Source organism: Lissotriton helveticus, chromosome 4_1 (assembly GCF_964261635.1).
Source record: "Lissotriton helveticus chromosome 4_1, aLisHel1.1, whole genome shotgun sequence".
NCBI lineage: Eukaryota > Metazoa > Chordata > Amphibia > Caudata > Salamandridae > Lissotriton > Lissotriton helveticus.
In genome coordinates this window covers 124,253,334-124,273,199 of record NC_136063.1, presented here as the reverse complement: position 1 = coordinate 124,273,199, position 19,866 = coordinate 124,253,334, and the positions used below count along the sequence as shown (strand labels likewise).

The 19,866-nt window shown below is 48.9% G+C and overlaps 1 protein-coding gene across 1 annotated transcript in view; it reads left to right on the top strand.

Moving 5' to 3' along the window:
- LOC144827955 (uncharacterized) overlaps positions 1–19,866 on the top strand; it is a 456,431-nt gene that overhangs the window by 419,396 nt on the left and 17,169 nt on the right. The window contains exon 21 of the mRNA XM_078686115.1: positions 11,469–11,555. Coding sequence (XP_078542241.1) covers positions 11,469–11,555 — 87 coding nt within the window. The remainder of the gene's footprint in view (positions 1–11,468; positions 11,556–19,866) is intronic.

The following is a 19,866-nucleotide window of genomic DNA, read 5'->3' as shown; positions in this document are numbered from 1 at the left end:
CGACATTTTACCGTACGACTGTGTTATCATGTCTTGAATGCATACGAGGACCGATATCGAGACAAAGGTCCCGAGAGCCTAAGGACTCTGTACCGGAAGGTCGATATCGGGGATGAGGGCGAGTGTGATGTGTCGGACCTCCTTGCGCGTACGCTTGAGGTTTTCCGCCACCTCACTGAACGAAAGCCGGGAGCTAAATCCGCGGCCCCCGTAGTGACCGAACCGCCAACCGAGCAATCTAACACCATGATGCCGATACGTGAGGCTGCCCCTTACTGGGTTCCTCCTCGGGGTACGGGGACTCACGATGATGCAAACAACCAAGATGCGAAGGGAAGGGTAGTATACAACTGGGTCTACCAGCCATGGGACCGGCAAGAGATACTGACATTCCGGAAATCTCTACCCGACCTACGTAAAAACCCCACTGCCTTCTATACTGAATTAGGTACAGCCCTGGGTTCGACTATCATGACCCTGGCTGACATCGACTTGTTCTTCGGGTTATGTCTACCAGCTGATGTGTGGAAGCAAATCCGGAAAGTCGACCACCTTGAGCTGTTCGGACATACCTGGCCACAACTCGATGACTTGGACAAACAACGGGGACCAGGACAAAAGCCGTTGAAATCCATTCTAGACCTCCCAGATAAAATTGTAGAGAAATTAAAAACCCTAATCCCAGAAAAGAAAGTGGACTGGTCGATAGTAACAGCCTGTCGCCAAAAACCCCAGGAGGATGTATCGGAATACTTCTCCCGGTTTGAAACGGTGTTCTCCGATTACAGCGGCCAGGACATGACCACTGCAACCGGACACCATCTGTTTGTCCAGAATTATGTTAAGGGCCTATCATTGGACATCTCCCAGAAACTACAGGCCAGCGAGAGTAGTTGGGCAGCCTCCAAACCTACAGCGATTCTTCAAATGGCCCAATATTATGAACATCAGAAAAATGAGAACGATAGGGCGACAGAGAAAAAGAAGAAAGACTTAAAGGAGAGGGTGATGATTGCCAAACTGCAAGGGGTGACTATAGGACGAGACCAATACCGGGGAAACTACCAGACAAACGCCCCTAAGACTGCATTTCCCCAGGACCGCACTCTGACTCCCTACAGTGGACGCACAGACCTTAGAGATGACCAGTGCGCTTTCTGCAAAGGGACTGGCCATTGGAAATCCCAGTGCCCAGTTCTCCTGGAAATGATCAGGAACAGAGACCCCAGGGAGGTAGCAAACGGACCGAGACCTAGGGGAACACAACGAGGGCCCCCAAATGACGCGACTAATGACAGATCAAGCAGACCGAATACGTTCGATCGACCCAGACAGAACCAATATCAACAATCTGACTATGACGACACTCACACCTTTGCATAGGACAGCCAAGGGCGAGGGAGGGATCCAGTCGAGCTCTATGTTGACCAGCAGGGTCCTTATGTCACTGCTAAGGTCCTGGGTACCAAGTCTCCATTTCTGGTAGACACTGGCGCAACACGTAGTGCGTTATCTAAACGACTGATTCCAAGGGCACCCTTGTCTGGCTCACTCATAACATCGACAGGTTTCGATGGAACGCCCTCCACCAACCCTTTGTCTGCCCCGATTCTCTTTGACGTAGAAAACAACACCACCGACACCACGTTCTTGCTCTCCTCCAATAGCCCTGACGCCATTATGGGACTTGACTTACTGAAACACTTCCGAGCGACGATTAGGTGTTCTCAAGATGGAGTTCGAGTGTTTCTTTACGACAACCCCGTTCTGCTTAAACATTGTTCCCCCCGACACATGTTTTCCATCACCGACGTCGACGCGTCCCTACTTGACACCCTGCCTCCGTATCTGTGGGCCAAAGCGGATTCGGACGTAGGGCGTATGTTAATTGACCCAGTGCACATTACTGTCCGACCAGATGCAACACTCCCAAAACTCCCACAATATCGGATATCGCCAGAGGGCGAGAAGGCATTGGTAATGATTATCCAGTCACTGATAGACGCAGGGGTGGTAGAGGAAGTGGTTAGCAACGTTTGCAACAGCCCTATCTTGCCCATTATCAAGAAGCAGGGAGAGGGAGATGAGAAAGCATACCGTTTCATCATCGACCTCCGAGAGATCAACAAAGTGGTAGTACCCCAGTACCCTGTGGTCTCAGCCAAACTTCAGCCTCGTTGTAAAACCACTGCTCTCTCTCTTGAACAAAGACGTCCCTTTCCCACTCCCTTGGACTCCTGAGTGTCAAACCTCCTTCACAGAACTACGAGATGCCCTTTGCTCAGCCCCTGTCCTGGGTACCCCTGATTACAGAAAGCCCTTCTCCCTTTACACTCACGAAAGGGAGGGGTGCGCTTTATCTGTCCTGACCCAGGCCATCGGTCCTAAGCAACGACCGTGCGCTTACTTCTCTGCCACCCTTGACCCTGTCGCCAGAGCCTTGCCTGCCTGCCTTCGAGCTGTAGCTGCTGCCGCAGTCTCTATCCGACAGAGTGAGGGGATTGTACTCTCGAATTCCCTCACAGTGCTGGTACCCCATGCAGTCGACACCCTCCTGAACCAAACCAAGACGCAACATCTGACGAGTGCACGACTGACTGGATACGAACTAACCTTGCTTGCCCCCCATATCACCCTGAAAAGATGCACCACACTGAACCCAGCAACTCTGTTACCCCTGCCAGAGAACGACCCCAATGTGCACCCCGTACATGACTGCGTGACTCTTACGGACGAACAGACCAGGAGTAGGGTCGACCTCAGAGACACAGCTTTCCCTGACCCCGACGGGGAGTTGTGGGTGGACGGTTCTTGCATCAAACTCTCCGATGGTACCACTTCCGCTGCCTATGCAGTCACCACAGCTCGAACTGTAATAGAAACAGCCCGCATCACCCAGCGATCTGCTCAGGCAGCGGAACTGATTGCTTTGACGAGAGCCTGCATCCTGGCAACAGGAACCACGGCGAACATTTACACCGACAGCCAGTACGCCTTCGGGGTGGTTCACCATTTTGGGCTCCTCTGGAGGGAGAGAGGATACTTGACCTCACACGGCACACCCATCCTGCACAGGGATTTAGTCTCCGCCTTAATCGAAGCTGTCCTCCTCCCCAACAAGCTTGCCGTGATCAAATGCCAGGCACACAAGAAGGTGACAGACATTATTGGACAGGGAAACGCACTAGCCGACATCACCGCCCGAACGACAGCAGAAAATAGAACGACAACACGTATGTACGTGACCAGGTCACAAGCAGAAAACTGGACTGACACCAAGGACACAATTAGAGACATACAAATGGCTAGCACACAACATGAATTGACTGAATGGGCACGGGTGGGATTGAAAGACGATGAAGGCTGCTGGCGGACAAAAGACACGAACAGATGGTTGCTACCTGATTCATACCTGATTCCCATATTATCCATGGCACACTCCCCAGCCCACATAGGATCAGCCCCCATGATCGAACTTGTCTCCAGGGTTTGGCACAATGACAAGATCCCAGATTCCGCAAAACGCCTGGTCCAACAATGCTTAATATGCCTGCAACACAACCCCGGGAAGGGAACTGTAGTACCCCGGGGGGGGATTTGGGGTCCCAAACCACCCATTTGAAGTCCTGCAGATGGACTACATCCAGCTAGACAGATGCCAAGGCCTGAAATATGTACTTGTCGTGGTGTGCGCATTTAGCAAATGGGTGGAAGCATATCCGACCCGTGACAACACCGCTATGGCCACTGCAAAGGTCCTGTTAAAAGAGTTTTTCCCCCGTTATGGCCTCTGTCGTGTTTTATGGAGTGATAATGGCCCCCACTTTGTAGCCAACGTTATCCAGCTCATCTTAAATGGGCTGGGTATCAAACAGAAATTCCACGCAGTCTTCCACCCTCAATCTGCTGGGCTGGTCGAACGACACAACGCCACACTAAAGCTTAAACTGGCCAAAATAGTGGCTACGACGGGCCTGAAATGGCCAGACGCCCTCCCATTGGCATTGCTATCGATGCGCTCTACCCCCAACCGACATCACTTAACCCCTTATGAAGTTGTCTTCGGCCGACCCATGAGCGTCTGGTCTGCCCCGAAACCAACGTCCATTCATGACGTTCCGGATGTCCTAATGTCTGATTATCTGTACAAATTGACTGAAACTTTGTCTGTCCTTCATCAGCAGGTGCGGCAGGCCATCCCCGATGCTTCCAGGGGTCCGGGTCACGCCATCCAGCCGGGGGACTTCGTGCTGATCCGAAACTTTCAGCGATCAAAGAGTTTGGAACCCCGGTGGACGGGCCCCTGGCAAGTGCTGATCACCACTCGGACCGCACTTCGAGTGGAGGGGAAGAAACACTGGCTGCACGCTCATCACTGCAAAAAGATCTCTCCAGCCCTGGCCACGACAGACACCGTCAACACCCAAGAAGAGCTCCTGAACCGGGACCGACCATCGTTGAGCTGCTACCCTGATACAGAGACACTTGAACTTTCAAAACATCCTGACCCCACTGTGCCATCTCGAGAAGGGTATTTCCTGCGTCGAAAGGAGGGAGCTTCGGCTAAGTAGGCCATGGACTAAGCTTAAGAATCTCAGAACGGTGACCCAAACTACCAAGGGTTACCTGGAGAGAAGCTAAAACTGAGTCTGTCGTCCTGCCCACTACCGAGCACCTTGAAGACGAAGATGATGGAAGCGCCAGATAAGAAGATGATGGAAGCGCCAAACAAGAAGCCGACTGAGACAACGGGAAATACCCACTACATAAATCCGAGAACAGACAGGCTCCATAGCTCAAAGACAATTGCACTCTTCATCGTAATCCTCCTCTGTTTTCTCCTCATGACTACGCTCTGGATTATGGAAGAACACGCACCTGCGCACGAAACATTCCTAACCACTGCTCAGCCTACCACCACGAAGGAACATTATCTAATTTCACTCTCTCCTCAACTAAGAGAGAGGCGAAAGGAGTTTTGGAACAACTCTTTCGTGCAGCTACTTCACCAACACAATCTTGCCACCAACGCCACCAACTGCTGGATCTGTGGGTTGCTACCCCATGCCACTGGACATTCAATACCATTCATCCCTTCACCCTTCTCCGTCCACGGCTCCTGCCTTGCCTGGCTGATCCTCCTGCAAGAGAGCTATACGGAAAATGCCACCTCCAGCAGAGCTGCAGCACATTCTTCTCATGGGGCCGGGCGAAACAAGACAAAGACACACTTCTGCCCGCTGACACCCAGCGACTCAATCCAAATGGACATTCCGGCCAAAGAACGAATCGAAATGCAGGTGTTCCACAATCCAACCAGACCCACCTTCTCCTATCTGCGGAAACGAACGGCTGCCACTCTGACTGTAGCCCTGACGGTCATCAACGTCACAGGCCACATGTGTGTAGAAGGACTTGGGACACAGCTGGTGGGTCACAGCGCTTGCCGCTTTACCAGAACTTTGGACTCCACGGATCCACCTTCCTTTGTGTCCTCCCCAAACATGTATTTCATCTGTGGCACAAAGGCCTACACCTGGCTCCCCAAAGGCTGGGGGGGCACTTGCTACATCTCCTTCGTCCTTCCTCCAACTTATGTGGCCCCAGCGAATCACCACAGGCAAAAACGAGCAAAAGACGTTGAGCAAGCCGACTCAACAGGAGCACAGTTCCTCGATGCTATGAAAGGACTCGTCCCCCTCTGGGGCCCGATGGCAAACAGCCGTGCCATCCGACATTTGACTCAGGCCGTCGAGACAACCATGAACATCACAGCGGGCATCTTTGCCAACAACACTGCCGAGCTCCAAGCGGTCCGTTTGGTGGCCCTTCAGAACCGCCTCGTTCTAGATGTAGTTCTGGCGGACCGTGGAGGAGCATGCCGCATTATTGGGGCCAGCTGTTGTACATACATACCGGACAACTCACCCTCAGTGTACAAAGCCACCGAACATCTTCACAGACTCTCCTCGGAAGTTCACCAAGAGCAAGAAGAATGGTCGCTTGGTGGTTGGTTCTGGGACACCATCAAAAGTTGGGGCTGGAGACTGCTCACCATTATCCTGATTCCCGTAGTTGTAATATGTGGCCTATGCCTAGGAATTCAATGTTTGCCACCTATGTGTTCTTTATGTGCGAGTTGTATTTTTCCCAAAACTGTGGACATTGGAAGCGAACATATGAGGGCATTATATGACACCGAAGTTAGGAATTTGATGAAAATTGACGTTGAATAAGCAAGTGGGCTAGATATGTTGAAAAGGGAGGACTGTTAAAAGTTAGGCCGAAAACCGTCAACATTATCGGCGCCCTCTTGCTCTCCTTAAACCTTTTGTGCGCGTAAAACAGCCGCCATTTTGGACACCATGGCTTCCCCGCTCTCGCCGAGAGCTAGCGCGTCTCTCTCTCTCTCTCTCCTAACTTCGCTGGCAAACCCCCCCCCCCCCTTTGCTTGCACCTGCCTTGAGTCATAAACCCCTCCTCGGCACTGCTCTGCCCCAGGCGCTCATCCTGTTCCCAGCGCGACATCTCCCTGCTTCCCCGTCATGACCTCCGGCCCTTTTGATGCAAACCCCTTTTTCCCGTGTGCCCGTCTGTCTTCCCGTTCCCAGGCCGACACCTAGCTCTGCCGATACCATACTCTTGCCCCTCCCCATACAATAGGAAGCTTCCCTCCTCAAAGGACCCCCGAGATGATCAAAGCCCCCCCCCATCCCACGAGATCCGATCGAAACCCGCACACTCCGTGAACCGGCGGAATACCCAGCTGCGCAATGATCATCACCTGTTGTGAACGGGGCGGGGACTTCCACTGTAGCCTTGCATGGGAACGGGCTGGGAAGGGGGGATTCTGAGGATGTCTTTCCGTACATCAAAGTATCGACGAGAATGTGTTACATGTAATAAAGAGATAAACTCATGTATAAGAGGCCAGGCCTCCGGGATGCAGCTAGAGCACCTCAGAACGATACCTTCTGTCCGTTTCGTTGTGTTCTCCTCCGGAGAGAATAAAAATCTTGTTTCCTGCCTTCCAGTCTCCAGCGCCTGCCTCTTCAATGGTTTAACTTCTTGGTGGGTTCGAGAGGCGACATCGCCGGGCAATAATTAAGGATCTTATATTCTGGTTGGTAGTGCCCCCCCAGTTTGTATTTTTCCACAGAGTATATGATATGGCTATATCATAGAACAGCTATAAGGAGATATTTCCAAAAGTTACAGAGGGGCCCAGCTCCTGCTAGGGCACCCTCTCACACAAAATCAAGTACTCTGCCTTCAGGATTGTCAACTGCCATAGGAGTGATTTAAAGGTTACTTTGTGTCTATATGTAAAGGTATACATAGGTATACTATATCTAAGTAAGTGGTGCTTACACCACCTTACCCAGGCTGCATGTGCAGACCTGTGGTGCCATTTTAGAATGCTTCCCAGGGGTGGCATATTACATGCTGCAGCCCCTGGTAGACCTCTGGGGTACCTATGCCCTGGGTACCTAAGGTACCATATACAGGGACTTACAAGGGTAACCCAGTAACCAATCAGGTATGTACCTAAAGTACATGGTATCAATTTAGAGAGAGAACAGCTAGGCTATGGTCCTGATTAGCAGGGCCACAGCCAGACTAAAGTAAAAACAGTGAAACAGAAAATAGTGGGGGTAACCATAGGAAGCAGACCCTACCCTCCTACAGAATGATCCCAGGATGGGGGGCCCGCACAGAGCTTCTTAACCAGGTCAATCAGGAAAAGGCTCTCTGGACCCCTGTCTCAGACTCTTAGTAGTGGGGCAGGCCATATGACAGAGCCCAGGGGGGAGCGCCAACTGTGGGCCTGGTGAGTACCGGTCAGAGGTACTGGTAAGTACCAGTCAGAGGTACTGGAACCCATCCCAGGACCTTGGCAGTGTGACAGGTCGGAGGCCGGAACCCAGGGTGGGAGCACCTGCCCCCAGGACTGGCAGAGACCCATTGCCCGGGTGTTGCTCCTGGACCCGGCCGAGTGGGGGAGGCCTCCCCAGGTCCGTGAGACCCATCCCGAGCACTTTTCAACTCAGTAGGATTGAGGGTGGAGCCAAGCACCTAAGCCCGGCCGCACCAGGGAGGCCTCCACCAGAACCAAGGGAGCCTGTTCCAGGGGCATGCAGTGGGCTGGAAGACAGAGCCGAGGATGGGGGGCCCACACAGAGCTTCTTAACCAGGCACAGCAGGGGAAGCATCACTGGATTTGATGGACCCCAGTCTCAGCCCCTTGGTAGTGGGGCAGGCCGTAGGAGAGAGCCCATGGTGTGAGTGCCAACCCTGGGCCTGGTGGGCACTGGTCAAAGGTACTGGACCCCATCCTAGGCCCTTGGCCATGGAGCAGGCCAGAAGACACAGTTCAGGGTATAGGCAACCACCCAGGGCCTGGAGAAGTCCCGCAGGGCCCCACAACCCGTTTAGAGCCCCTTGACTCATTTGCACAAGAGAGGACTTCACAGGGCCTACGGAAGCCCACACTGGGCACTGTGAGATGCAGCAGATGCAGGGGCAGGGCCCATGTTAGGGAGCTACAACCCAGGGCCCCAAGTGATCAGAACGTCTGATCCCGTACAAGCAGGGGATGCATTCCTGGGCCCCGAAGGGCCCCCGTCCCAAGCACTTGCGGCAAGCTGGAGCCCAGGGTGGGAGCACCCGTCCTATGTTCCTGCGGGGTCCTGGTCAGAACTCATGGACCTGACCATGGAGCGTAAACGTCTCCGTGATCAGAGGAACCCCTGGTGGTTTGCTCTGTGGCAGACTCAAGGATGAAGCCAAGCACGGGGGCTTCCACCTTGGGTCCCAACAGGTCCCTGGTCATAGCTTCTCAACTCAGCCAAGCAAGGGAAGGCTCCCCAAGCTCAATGGACCGCCATTCCAGGACCATGGCAGTGCAGCAGGCTAGAGCCAATGGTTGGAGTGCCCGCCCAGGTGCCCGGCAGGGCAACTGGCCAGGTAAGAGCTCCTGTACCCAGCCATACATTGGAGACCTCCCAGGTCCACAAGATACTTTCCCAGGGTTTTGACCCTGCAGTTAGCCAGAAGATGGAGTCCAGGAATGGGGGAACCCACCCCAGGGACTGCCAGGGTCCCGGTCAGAGCTTCTGAACCAAGCCTAGCAGTGGAACCCTCTCCAGGCCCAATCGACCCGCTTCCTATCCCCCATGAAAGTGAGATAGTCCAGAGGATGGAGACAAGGGTGGGATCACCTGCCCTGGGCCTGGTGGGTCCTGGTCAGAAGTCCTAAATATTGTTGCACAGGGGAGTACTCCCTGGGTCCACAAGGCCCTGTCCAGGACACTCTGCCGTGCTCCAGGCCTGAGGATGGCAATCAGGATAGTGGGCCCCCATCCCACGGCCTGCCAGAGGCCCCGGTCTACGGCTAGCTTGTAACTGGTAGCTGGCTGAGAACAGCCAGACCACAAGGGGATCCAGGTTGTCCTGCCCCTAGTAATCTGCATGAAGGCTCCCCCTCTCAATCCATGTGCACTGACTGACACTGGGGACCAAATGCATGCATGCACTCAACCTCATGGAGCCCTGGCTGGGCTCATGGAAGCAAATGAGCCCTCATTGGGATTTCCATGGTAGCCCAGCCATTGGTTGCCTTAGTGGAAAAGATGGCATGCAACCAAATAGCCAGGTTCAGGGAATCCTTCGGCCTGGATGCTCGGAGCCTCAGCTGGGCCTCAGTCACAGGACCCGTGGGTACTTTATCACAAAGGTGAAGAGGTGGAGGCCTCCACAGGCCTGACAGAACCCTGTCCTGGGCCGTTGGTGGTACTGCAGGCATGTACAGAGTCCTGAGTGGGAGGTCATCCCCAGAAGCTGGTGGGGCTCTTGGATGCGGTCGGAGCTCCTGGATCCGCTTATGTAAGTAAAGGCTCCCTGGGCCCAGAAAAAACATAACACTTGTTTTAACATTTTTGTTCCCTTATTGTTGGGACCCTAGCTCAGACAGCACCCAGGGAAGCCTAGCCAACCTATTTTTATCCAGGGGGGCTGACTTGCATGGATCTCACCACATTTTCTTACCCAGAATCCCTCGCAAACCTCAAACTTTGACTATAAAAGACATATTTACTCACATTTTCTTGATGATTCCCTGGAATCTGCAGGGAGACACAAACTCCCTTTCACCCGGCATTCCCCAGGTCTCCTGAAACAAATACAACCTGACTTGAGTGGGTAGACCTAGTGCCCGAGACATGAAACGGCCCAACACGTAACACGGATGCAAAGTATTTTTCCACAGGAAACGGACCCTTTTTTTTTACCAATGAGCTGATCGCCTTACTTTACTTTCAATGTAATAACGTCAGTGCAACATTTAATTTCCCTGTGCAGCAGGGGAAGCTCTTTCCCTGCTCCCAAGGCTAGAATTATTTTTTAAATTCCACTGCTGTAAAGCAGTGGGATTTCCTTGACGTGTGCAGAAGACGTAATGGTTATGTTCTTGGCACAGAAAGGGTTAAACTGAATCTGGTTGAACAGCAGCAATCGATCAAATGGTAATGCTTCCAATGTTCCATGGCACACCAACATGTGCTGTATATGTTTAATTGATGTAGAACCAGGCGCCTCAATGGCTGATCCCTGCAATGATCACTGATGTCACCCAGAGAAGGATTTCAACAATGAGCACAACACTCTCTGGGCCATTGCTCTTTTCTGCAATTATAAAAGATTTCTAAATCTCAAATCTCTGTACACACAATGTAGCAGTAGAAGGTTCATGCATATAAAATTATATGATTTCCATGAAGCTGTAGTCCTTTTTTGACACAAGAAATTCTTTTAGCCATTCAGATAGTAATTCTAATAACGATTGTGTTTGGAATCAACATTAAACTTTTAATCCTCGAGAATTTACTGTACATTTTGCAGATTCATACTTTAAATTGTGTAAAGTATTTTTCTGAAGCGGCATAGAAATTCAAATACTGAAAGTAGTGCTACTGACACTGCAAACATATGTTGCCCAGTGGAGTGCTATTTCTAGCAGAAGTATAGTAAAATCACTACTCTCCCAGTAATTTATATGTATTTATTTATATTTACAGTACTTGAGGGTAAATGCATATGTTTCACACTTTCTCTCTTTCTATATGTTTTTTTGATATGCATTCATCCATCTATTGATACATCTAATGAAAGCTCGGCAGTATTTGGCAGCAGTGCAGAATTAAGTGGCCTAAAGTTGTCTAAGCACTTGGCAAAATGTAACTGTTTCTTTTGTCAAGTGCTTTTTATGGTAGTGCTAGGACCATTAATTACTGTATTGTCTCTGACCTCTTTCATGTCATGTGCTTTCCAGTTTATCAGTATTTATATTAAGGTCGAAATATGTACCGCAAAAGGGACTTGGAAGCACCATAACATTAATAGAGTTTATATTTGAATCTATCTGGAAATTTGAAGATACAGTCATTACAATTTGGGAATCTCCTTTTCAGGTGCTCCAGTAGATGCTCCAGTAGGTGCTCCAGTAGGTGCTCCAGTAGGTCCAATTGCTAGCAAAGTGGAAACCAAAAAGAAACCTGGTAAGAACAGCATGTCACTTTCAGTACAGCCTTAAGTGAATTGCATTACATTATCCCAATGTATCATATAGGCTGCTCTGACTATTCCTTTTTACTGATGATTTTTACATGCAATCTTTTCCACAAGAACCCAGCAGAAATGTGCTTGTGGTCACTTCTGTTATCAGGTTACAGATAAATATTTGCCTAAGCCACATGATGTACAGTCAGTTTTGATTTGATAATACACGTAAAACAAACCATGCAATGTTAGATAGGATTTTACTATTAAATGCTGCTCCATCCTTTTTATTATACAATGCTTCAACACTAAAACTGAATGTTTTATCTTTTGAATATAATAGTAAACTAAGCTCTTTCTCACCTTAGTGTATTTGTTTATTTAGCAATTGATATAGATGCTTACATCTCTTGATCACCTTGATGCAAGAGAGATGCAAAAAAGCTCTTTTAGTGTTAGATAAATAAGTGAGTGCTTTATATTGCTACCTGCCATGATACAAACATGATATTCCTTTTAAGAATTTCAAATGGATTCTCACAATTGAGTGAGAGTGTAGCATCTGTGTGGTATGTAGGAACACTCTGCAACACTTTTATGGTCTTAAACTGGATCTGGCTGATCAACAGGAATCCATCAAATGGGATCTTAGGCTCTTTTTTGATTGAAAAGTCATATTCCAAAATTCCTTTTAATGTACACAACTATTTGGAAAGAAGGAACTGTAAGAAAGGTGATGTCCTATCCCTTTCTATAGATTTCAAGATTTATCTGATATTGTCACCTATCATCATTGCATCTCCATCTTTTAATTGAAATCTGCTTCTATTGTTCTGCAGTACACCAACATCTTCTGTCCATGTTCACTTGATGTTGGACAAACACCCTTAAATGCGGTTTTGTTCAATAATCAATGATATCACCAAGTGAAAGACTCAACACTATGATCCATTTCTGTCTAGTTCATTGCCCTTTTATGTTATCGTCAAAGATGTCTAAATGTCAAATTACTGTGCACACAATCAGCAGTAGAGGCTTCAATCATAAAAAAATCAGTCAGCCAAAGTAACTTTATTCGGTTTCAAAACAAGAATCATAAAAATGCATAAAATTGAAATTACAAGTTATAATTGCAATGACCTATTTACAATGCGTGAAAGGAAATTCATGCAATTCAAATATTAAGAAAGAGATAAATAAAATAGAAGAAAATGTATACAATCCTTAAAATTCAATCTTTAGCTGCACACGCCATTTTGTTCACAGCACACTTAGGCTGTATGCTGATGAATCGAGCTAGTCATGAAACAGCTACAAATACTAGTACTGTTTCCTAATAGTCATTTCAACTTTAATGTAGTTGGAAACCCTTGCACATATATCAAATGTAGCAAAGGAGTGCAAGACGTTAACACCATCAATATAAGAACATGGCCTAATTTCTTTTTAAATCAGTACTGTACATTTTCTTCTAGGCTATTTATAAAGAGTGCAAACTAGCATAAAGTGTGTTGTGCTTTGAACTGCCACATTGTTGCAAGGGCAGGGTACCAAATTGTTTGCCCACCCAGTTTGTTTCAGAAAGGCCACTAAAAAATGTAGGGTGAGTAAACGGAATTTGTTAAGTAAAAGCCTGTTTGGATAATTATAGTAAACGATAAATAAAATTTCTGCTGGCAGGGAATAAATAAGGAGCGCCTGCAACCTTAGGTTGAGAGCCGCTAGTATTTGCCCCTATGGAATGCGCCTCTTTTATGACATTTTTCGCATTCTCATGAATACCCACTGGGCAATAAAAGTTATGTTCCAGGCCTAGCTTATAAAAGCTATCCCTGACAAATCGAAGCCAAGGGATAGTTAGTGCTCCACCGAGACTAAGACAATCTTTTATGATGTCTTTGGAGAAGAACAACTCCTCCAATAACCAAACTTTAGCCCATAAAATCAGGGGGGCGATGTCTATACAGTCCTCTATAAAGTCGAGCCCAAACCCATGATGACAAAGAATGGTGGGGGCACTATTTGGAATCATCAATAGCCTTTTTTTATATGTTTTTCATGATTTGTAGCTGGCGGCTATTATGATATCCCCATACTCCTGCTCCACAGGATGCCACTGGCACACATTTGGCTTTGGAGAGTGTAACTAGCTCTGTCACCTGTTCATGTCCCAGTCTGCAGTCAAAATAGAAAAGCCAGTCAATAACTCTACCCTAATTGTGCATCCTTTTTTTTTGTCCTCATCTCACCTGTAAGCATATTGCATAGTGTTACGGCCGTTGTTATGGCCCTGGGCACCCTCCGGCCAACTGCACTTGCTTAGGTCTCCCGACCAACTCCTTACACTGGAGTTAAGGTGTAATCATAGGAACGGGTACCTTGCATTGTCAGTTACCAAACAGTCTAAGATCTTGGCCCATATTGATAAGGGGTTGCCAGAGGTTAGTCAGAATACTGCTAGAGCCAGCAAGATGAAGACGACCCATCGCAAATGCTGATTTAAGCCAATCTTCCGTTCTTGGGGGGCTTGGGTCTTTCCATTTCAAATAGATTCTCCACGTGTCCCGCACTGCCAGGTCCTTTGTTGAGGAGCAATCATCGGCAAAGAAAACTAAAGACCCGTTGACCACAATACTCAAATCAAAGATCCTGCATAAAAACTTCCCAATCCCTTCCCAAAACGATCCCAACGCCGGGCACTCAAAAAAACATGAATGTCATTAGCTTTAGGGGCCATACATCTGTGACACTTCGGCTCGGGGGTTGGGGCAAATGTAGTTATTTTAGCTGGGGTGTAATATATTCGATTAGTCACAAAAAAATTCTTCTTAAACTGACTGATTTTGTAAACTTATAAAGAAGTTTTAAAGAAGGTTCTAAAAGGTCCCCTATTGTAGACTCAAAGGGGGATCGATTCCATGCAGAAACCTGTGTTGGAATGTTCTCATCATCTGCTTCAACCAGTTTTCTATAACAAATTGAGACTTCTTTCTTCAGCAGTTGTGGTGATTTAAAAAGAAGCTCTGTATCCCAATCTCCCCTTATTCCCCCGCACTCTGCCTCAAACCAAGATTTTAATTGAAAAAACTTAAATTTAGATATACCTGGACCTATCCTAGCTCTCAGTATCTCCCGCGGGTGTATACCATTTGCATCCCCCAGATCTGACCAAGTAGAGACTCCAACTCTCTTGATTGGTACGGCCAGTCCGTCTTTAAGACGCAGAGGAGTCCCCAGGGAGTCCCAGACAGGGGCGTGGTCCGAATAGTAACCGATCGCACACCTATTCCTTACTTTAAACCAGATTGCTAGTGCATTTTTCTGGACCTTCAAGCGCACTTTTTTGAAAAACTTCGGTGACCCATATTTATAGAGAAATCCTTCTGTACTGCCCCCCTCTTCATTCTTAACCAACTCAGTGTCCCCCATGCTGAAGACACAGGGTTTGCCAGAAGCATCCGGGTGGCTTTAAATTGAAACACTACCAGGTACCAGCTGATGTCTGGAAGAGCTAGCCCACCCTTGACCAACCTCCGCCTCAGTTTCTTCCATGACAACCTCACTCCTTTGTCTCCCGATAAAAAACTCCCGATCTTACTCTGTATTTTCATAATAGCCTGCTGGGGAAATGTCAGGGCGACTGCATTGAAGATGTAAGTCAACTTAGGAAGGATAGTCATCTTGCCTAGGTTTACCTTGCCAAATATAGTTAGAGGGAGATTCTTCCACCTTGCGAACAGACGATCTACTTCCTTAGTAACTTTTTTCAGGTTCAAGGGGGCTATCTTATCCAACTCTCTAACTATAGTAATGCCGAGATATTTAAATTCCGTACTGGTCTGCCCCCTCCACTGCTCAATGTTCCAGCACATTACCTCCATCTTGGAGGAGTTGGCTAGATATCCCAAAATTAAACCAAACTCCCCCAGGAGGGTCTCAACCCTTGGTATTGTTACTGCTGGGTCGCTGGTGTAGAAAATAATATCATCTGCATATTGTGCTATTTTTGATGAATATTGCTGAAATTGGAAAGGAAAAATGTGTTCATCTAACCTTATAGCCTGGGCCAACGGCTCTATATATAGGTCGAACAACAGGGGAGATAAGGGCACCCCTGCCTAGTTCCCCTCTGAATCCCGAAACTACGAGTAAGCGACCGATTTATCAGGATTTTTGCTGAGGCTCCCTGGTAGCATTGTCTCAAAGTGTGGATAAACACGGGCCCGAAGTCTATTGCTTCCAGTACCTCCCAAAGATAAGACCAGCAAACCCTATCGAACGCCTTGGGGGCATCTAAAGCAATCAGCACCAAGGGTTCTGCTCTTACTGTGGCAAGATCTATATTGCCAATGAGTAGCTGCGTTTGTTCCTGTATTTAACGTCCATTGACAAATCCCTTTTGGTCAGAATTGACCAGTCCGGGAGCCAATTTGGCTAATCTCCCTGCTAATATACCAATGAAGATTTTATAGTCGGTATTTAGCAGGGAGATCGGAAGATACGAGTCTGCTCTCAGAGATTCCTTCCCAGCTTTAGGTATTAGGACAATAGTTGCTTCCCTCCAAGAACTGGGGATTTGCCCTGTTGGATTATAAATTGACTGAAATAGAGTTCCCAAGGCTGGAGTAACCTCATCCGCCAAATGTTTATAGACCTCATTTGGGAGGGCATCCAAACCGGATGCTTTCTTGTTTTTAGATAGCCTAATTTGAGTTTTTATCTCTTCCAGTGAGATCGGAGAGTCCAGGAGGTCTTTACCCGCTTGCGTAAGGGAAGATAAAGATTTAGTGTACAACCATGATCGTATCTGATGTTTTGAAGGACATAAATTCTCTTTATAGAGATCTAAGAAAAGGGAGAGCAGGCCGTTCTTTATATCCTCAATGTCTGTAGACTTGTCCCCACTGTTGTTTATGATTAACTCGCTAATGTTGTTTTTAGTATGGTCAGTTCCAGCTTTCCATGCTAGTAGAGCACTGGCCTTCTCCCCATACTCATAATTCTCCATGTTTTATGTAGCCATTGAGCCTTACACTTCTCATCTAGCTTCCCTCTAACGCCTTGCCTGGCTAGTTCAAGATCCTCTTGTACCTTACTCAACCTTTCAGAGGCCCTCCCATTACCAAGGTAAATTCAGCTTCTAGTTCCCTGATTTTATCCTCTCTCTATTTTAATTCCCGGTTTTCAGCTTGGTATTTAGAGCATATAAGGCCATGTAGCCGGCCCCTAAGATGGGCCTTAAAGGCGTCCCAGACTACTTCCATGGTCGTAGAGCCTATATTGATATAAAAAAACTCTAAGGAGGAAGCTTTAATGCTCTGGATAAAATCAGGATCAGCCAGTCTTCTCCTGTTAAGTGTCCATCTAGTCTGGGTTGGATTTACTGTCTTTTGGTATGAAAAGAGGACGGGGACATGATCAGAGAGAAGGAATGGGAGGATGGAAATAGCAGGTGTTTTAGTCAGGAGTTCTTTACTCACTAACATATAGTCGATCCTGGTAAAATGATGTTTTTTTTACTGTAAAATGTAAACCCGGCTTCCTCTCCCCTCTTCCCCCTCCAGCCATCTGCCAAATCCAGGTCATTGATCAAGTTCTTTATTGCACGCCGAATATGAGGTGCCCCTATATAGTGACTTTGATATGACCTATCCCTATGGAGATCTAGGAGGACATTAAAGTCCCTCCCACAATCATTAGTGGGTTCTCCAAAATTAACTTCAAATAAAGTTTAGAGATATAGGACGAATCGTCCACATTTGTGCCATAAAAGGAGGCACAGATTAAGGCCGTGCCCTAAAGGTCCAGATGCGCGATGATCCCCCTCCCAGTTTGATCTGTCTGAGTTGATTTGATTGAACACACCAACCCCCGCTTTATCAAAATCGCAACTCCCCGATTATTTATAGTTTGACTAGAAGAACAGAAACTCTCAACCCAGGGGTTTTTAGAAAACAGGTTTCTAGATTCCTCGGCGGTTAGGTGTGTTTCTTGTAGGATACATATGTGTGCCTCAGAAAGCTCTAAATACTTCATTATCAGTCTCTGTCTCTTTGGCATCTCAATCCGTTAACATTCCAGGAGATGAAGCGATTCTTAGTGCGCTGAGCTGTTAACCCTGCCATCTAGTTAGAGATCTCTGACCCAGAGCTGCTGTCCCACATACTAAACTCCAAAAGTGAGATGAGTATTTTTTTATGTTGTCCCTCTGCTCCCCACCCAGTGCCTCCCTACCCCTCCCTCCCCCCGTGCCTCATGACTCCCATGAGGAACTCTCCCTTCCAGTAAAGGCGAGCCTATATGGCTGCGTCCACAAAAAAGAAAAGCAGAACAATTTTTACATAGACAAAAAATGAATGAACGCTCTTAGGCTCCGCGGTAAAAAGCTATTTTGTATTTTTATCATACCCCCTGTGTGATCATTTCCCAGGTTTCCCTCATCTGATTTTTTCCATAAACTCATCTACCTCTTCGGTTGTACGAACGAGGTGCATTTGATTATTAAACATAGCTCGTAGCTGGGCAGGTAATTTCAACTGGGCCTTAACTCCTAAGCTTTTTAACTCCTCTAACCTGCTCCCTAGCTCCCATTGCCTGGTAGCTGTTGTGTGGGATATATCCGATCTTATCTGAAAGGCAATTGGCTCTTGCCCTGTCAGTGAAAAGGAGACCGATCCTTTTTTAAGGCCTGCCGACAATATCTGTTCTTTGACAGTATAGGAGAGAAAACTGACCAAGATCTTCCTAGGCTTATGTTGGCTGGGCTTCTTTTTAAACGGATCCCGGTGGACCCTTTGAATCTCCAATGACAAATTTATATCCCGGAAAAATTTAACAGCTCCTGGGAATTTCCCGCTGCTCCTGGGAATTTCCCGCTGCCCGCTGCTTCTTGGAATTTCCCGCTGCTGCCTCCCTGCGGCCCCGCCCCCCTGTGATTCCATTCGCCACCCCGCTCCCGCCACCCAGCTGCTCCTCCCTCCAGGCTCCTTACTTATGACGCCCCCAGAGTGACCGCGCAGCGGACGCGCCCAGCGGGAGCGCCGATTGAGAGCCGAAGGTGCGCCAAAGGTAAGCCCGTCTGCGCCCGTCCGCGCCTGGCCCGCGCCCAGCGCCAGGACCCCTGGCCCGCCCCGCCGAGGCAAGACGACCCGACCCGACTGACCTACGACGCCGCCACTCTCAACGCACTCAATGCCGGCCGGACCCACGCCTGCTGCCGAGCCACCCCGAGACGCACCCACGGACCCTTCACCTGCTGTACCTGCAAGTTCACCTGCCTCTGAACCTGCCCCGCACCCGCCAAGACAAACACCAGCAGCAACCACCTCAAGTGCATCCAGATTAACACCCGCTCCGTCCACAGACACGCCGTGGAACTCTGGAACCTCCTCGACGCTACATCATCGGACGTCGCCTTCCTCACGGAAACCTGGATGAACGCCTCCTCTGCACCCGACATCGCCATCGCCATCCCGGACGGGTACAAGATCATCAGGAGGGACCGCATCAACCAGACCGGAGGTGGCATCGCCATCGTCCACAGGAACACCATCCGCATCACGACCGACGCCAACGACTCCTTCGCCGCAGCCAAACATCTCCACTTCCAGATTCACACCGACCCTAAGACGACCCTCAGAGGCACCCTCGTCTACAGACCCCTGGGACCACGCACACAATTCAGCGAAGACATCACAGACTTCATCAGCCCGCACGCCCTCCCCTCCACCGACTACATCCTCCTCGGGGACCTCAACTTCCACCTGGAGAATAACAAGGACCGCAACACCACTGCCCTGCTGGAAAACCTCGCCAACCTCGGACTCAAGCAACTGGTCAACACCCCCACCCACTACGCCGGCCACACGCTTGATCCCGTCTTCTCTTCCAGCAAGTATATCACCTTCAGCCACGCCACCGGACTCCACTGGACCGACCACAGCTGCGTCCACTTCAGCTTCAAAAGAGCCACGACCCACCACCACCCGCAACAGGTACCTCACAGGAATTGGAGCAAGATCACCGCAGACCAGCTCACCACCTCCCTCAGCCAGAGCCCACCCGCCAACACAACGGACCCCAACGAAGCAGCCCGCAACTTCACACAGTGGCTGACCGCCTGCGCCGACGACCTCGCGCCACTAAAGAACCCTCCCAGCAGACCCAGAAGCAAGAAGGCATCCTGGTTCACCGACGACCTCAAGGACTCCAAGAAGACCTGCCGCACCTTCGAGAAAGCCTGGCTCCTCGACCGGACCACCGACAACATGACAATAGTCAAGCTGTCTGTCCCCGGGGCGCCCCCTGTTT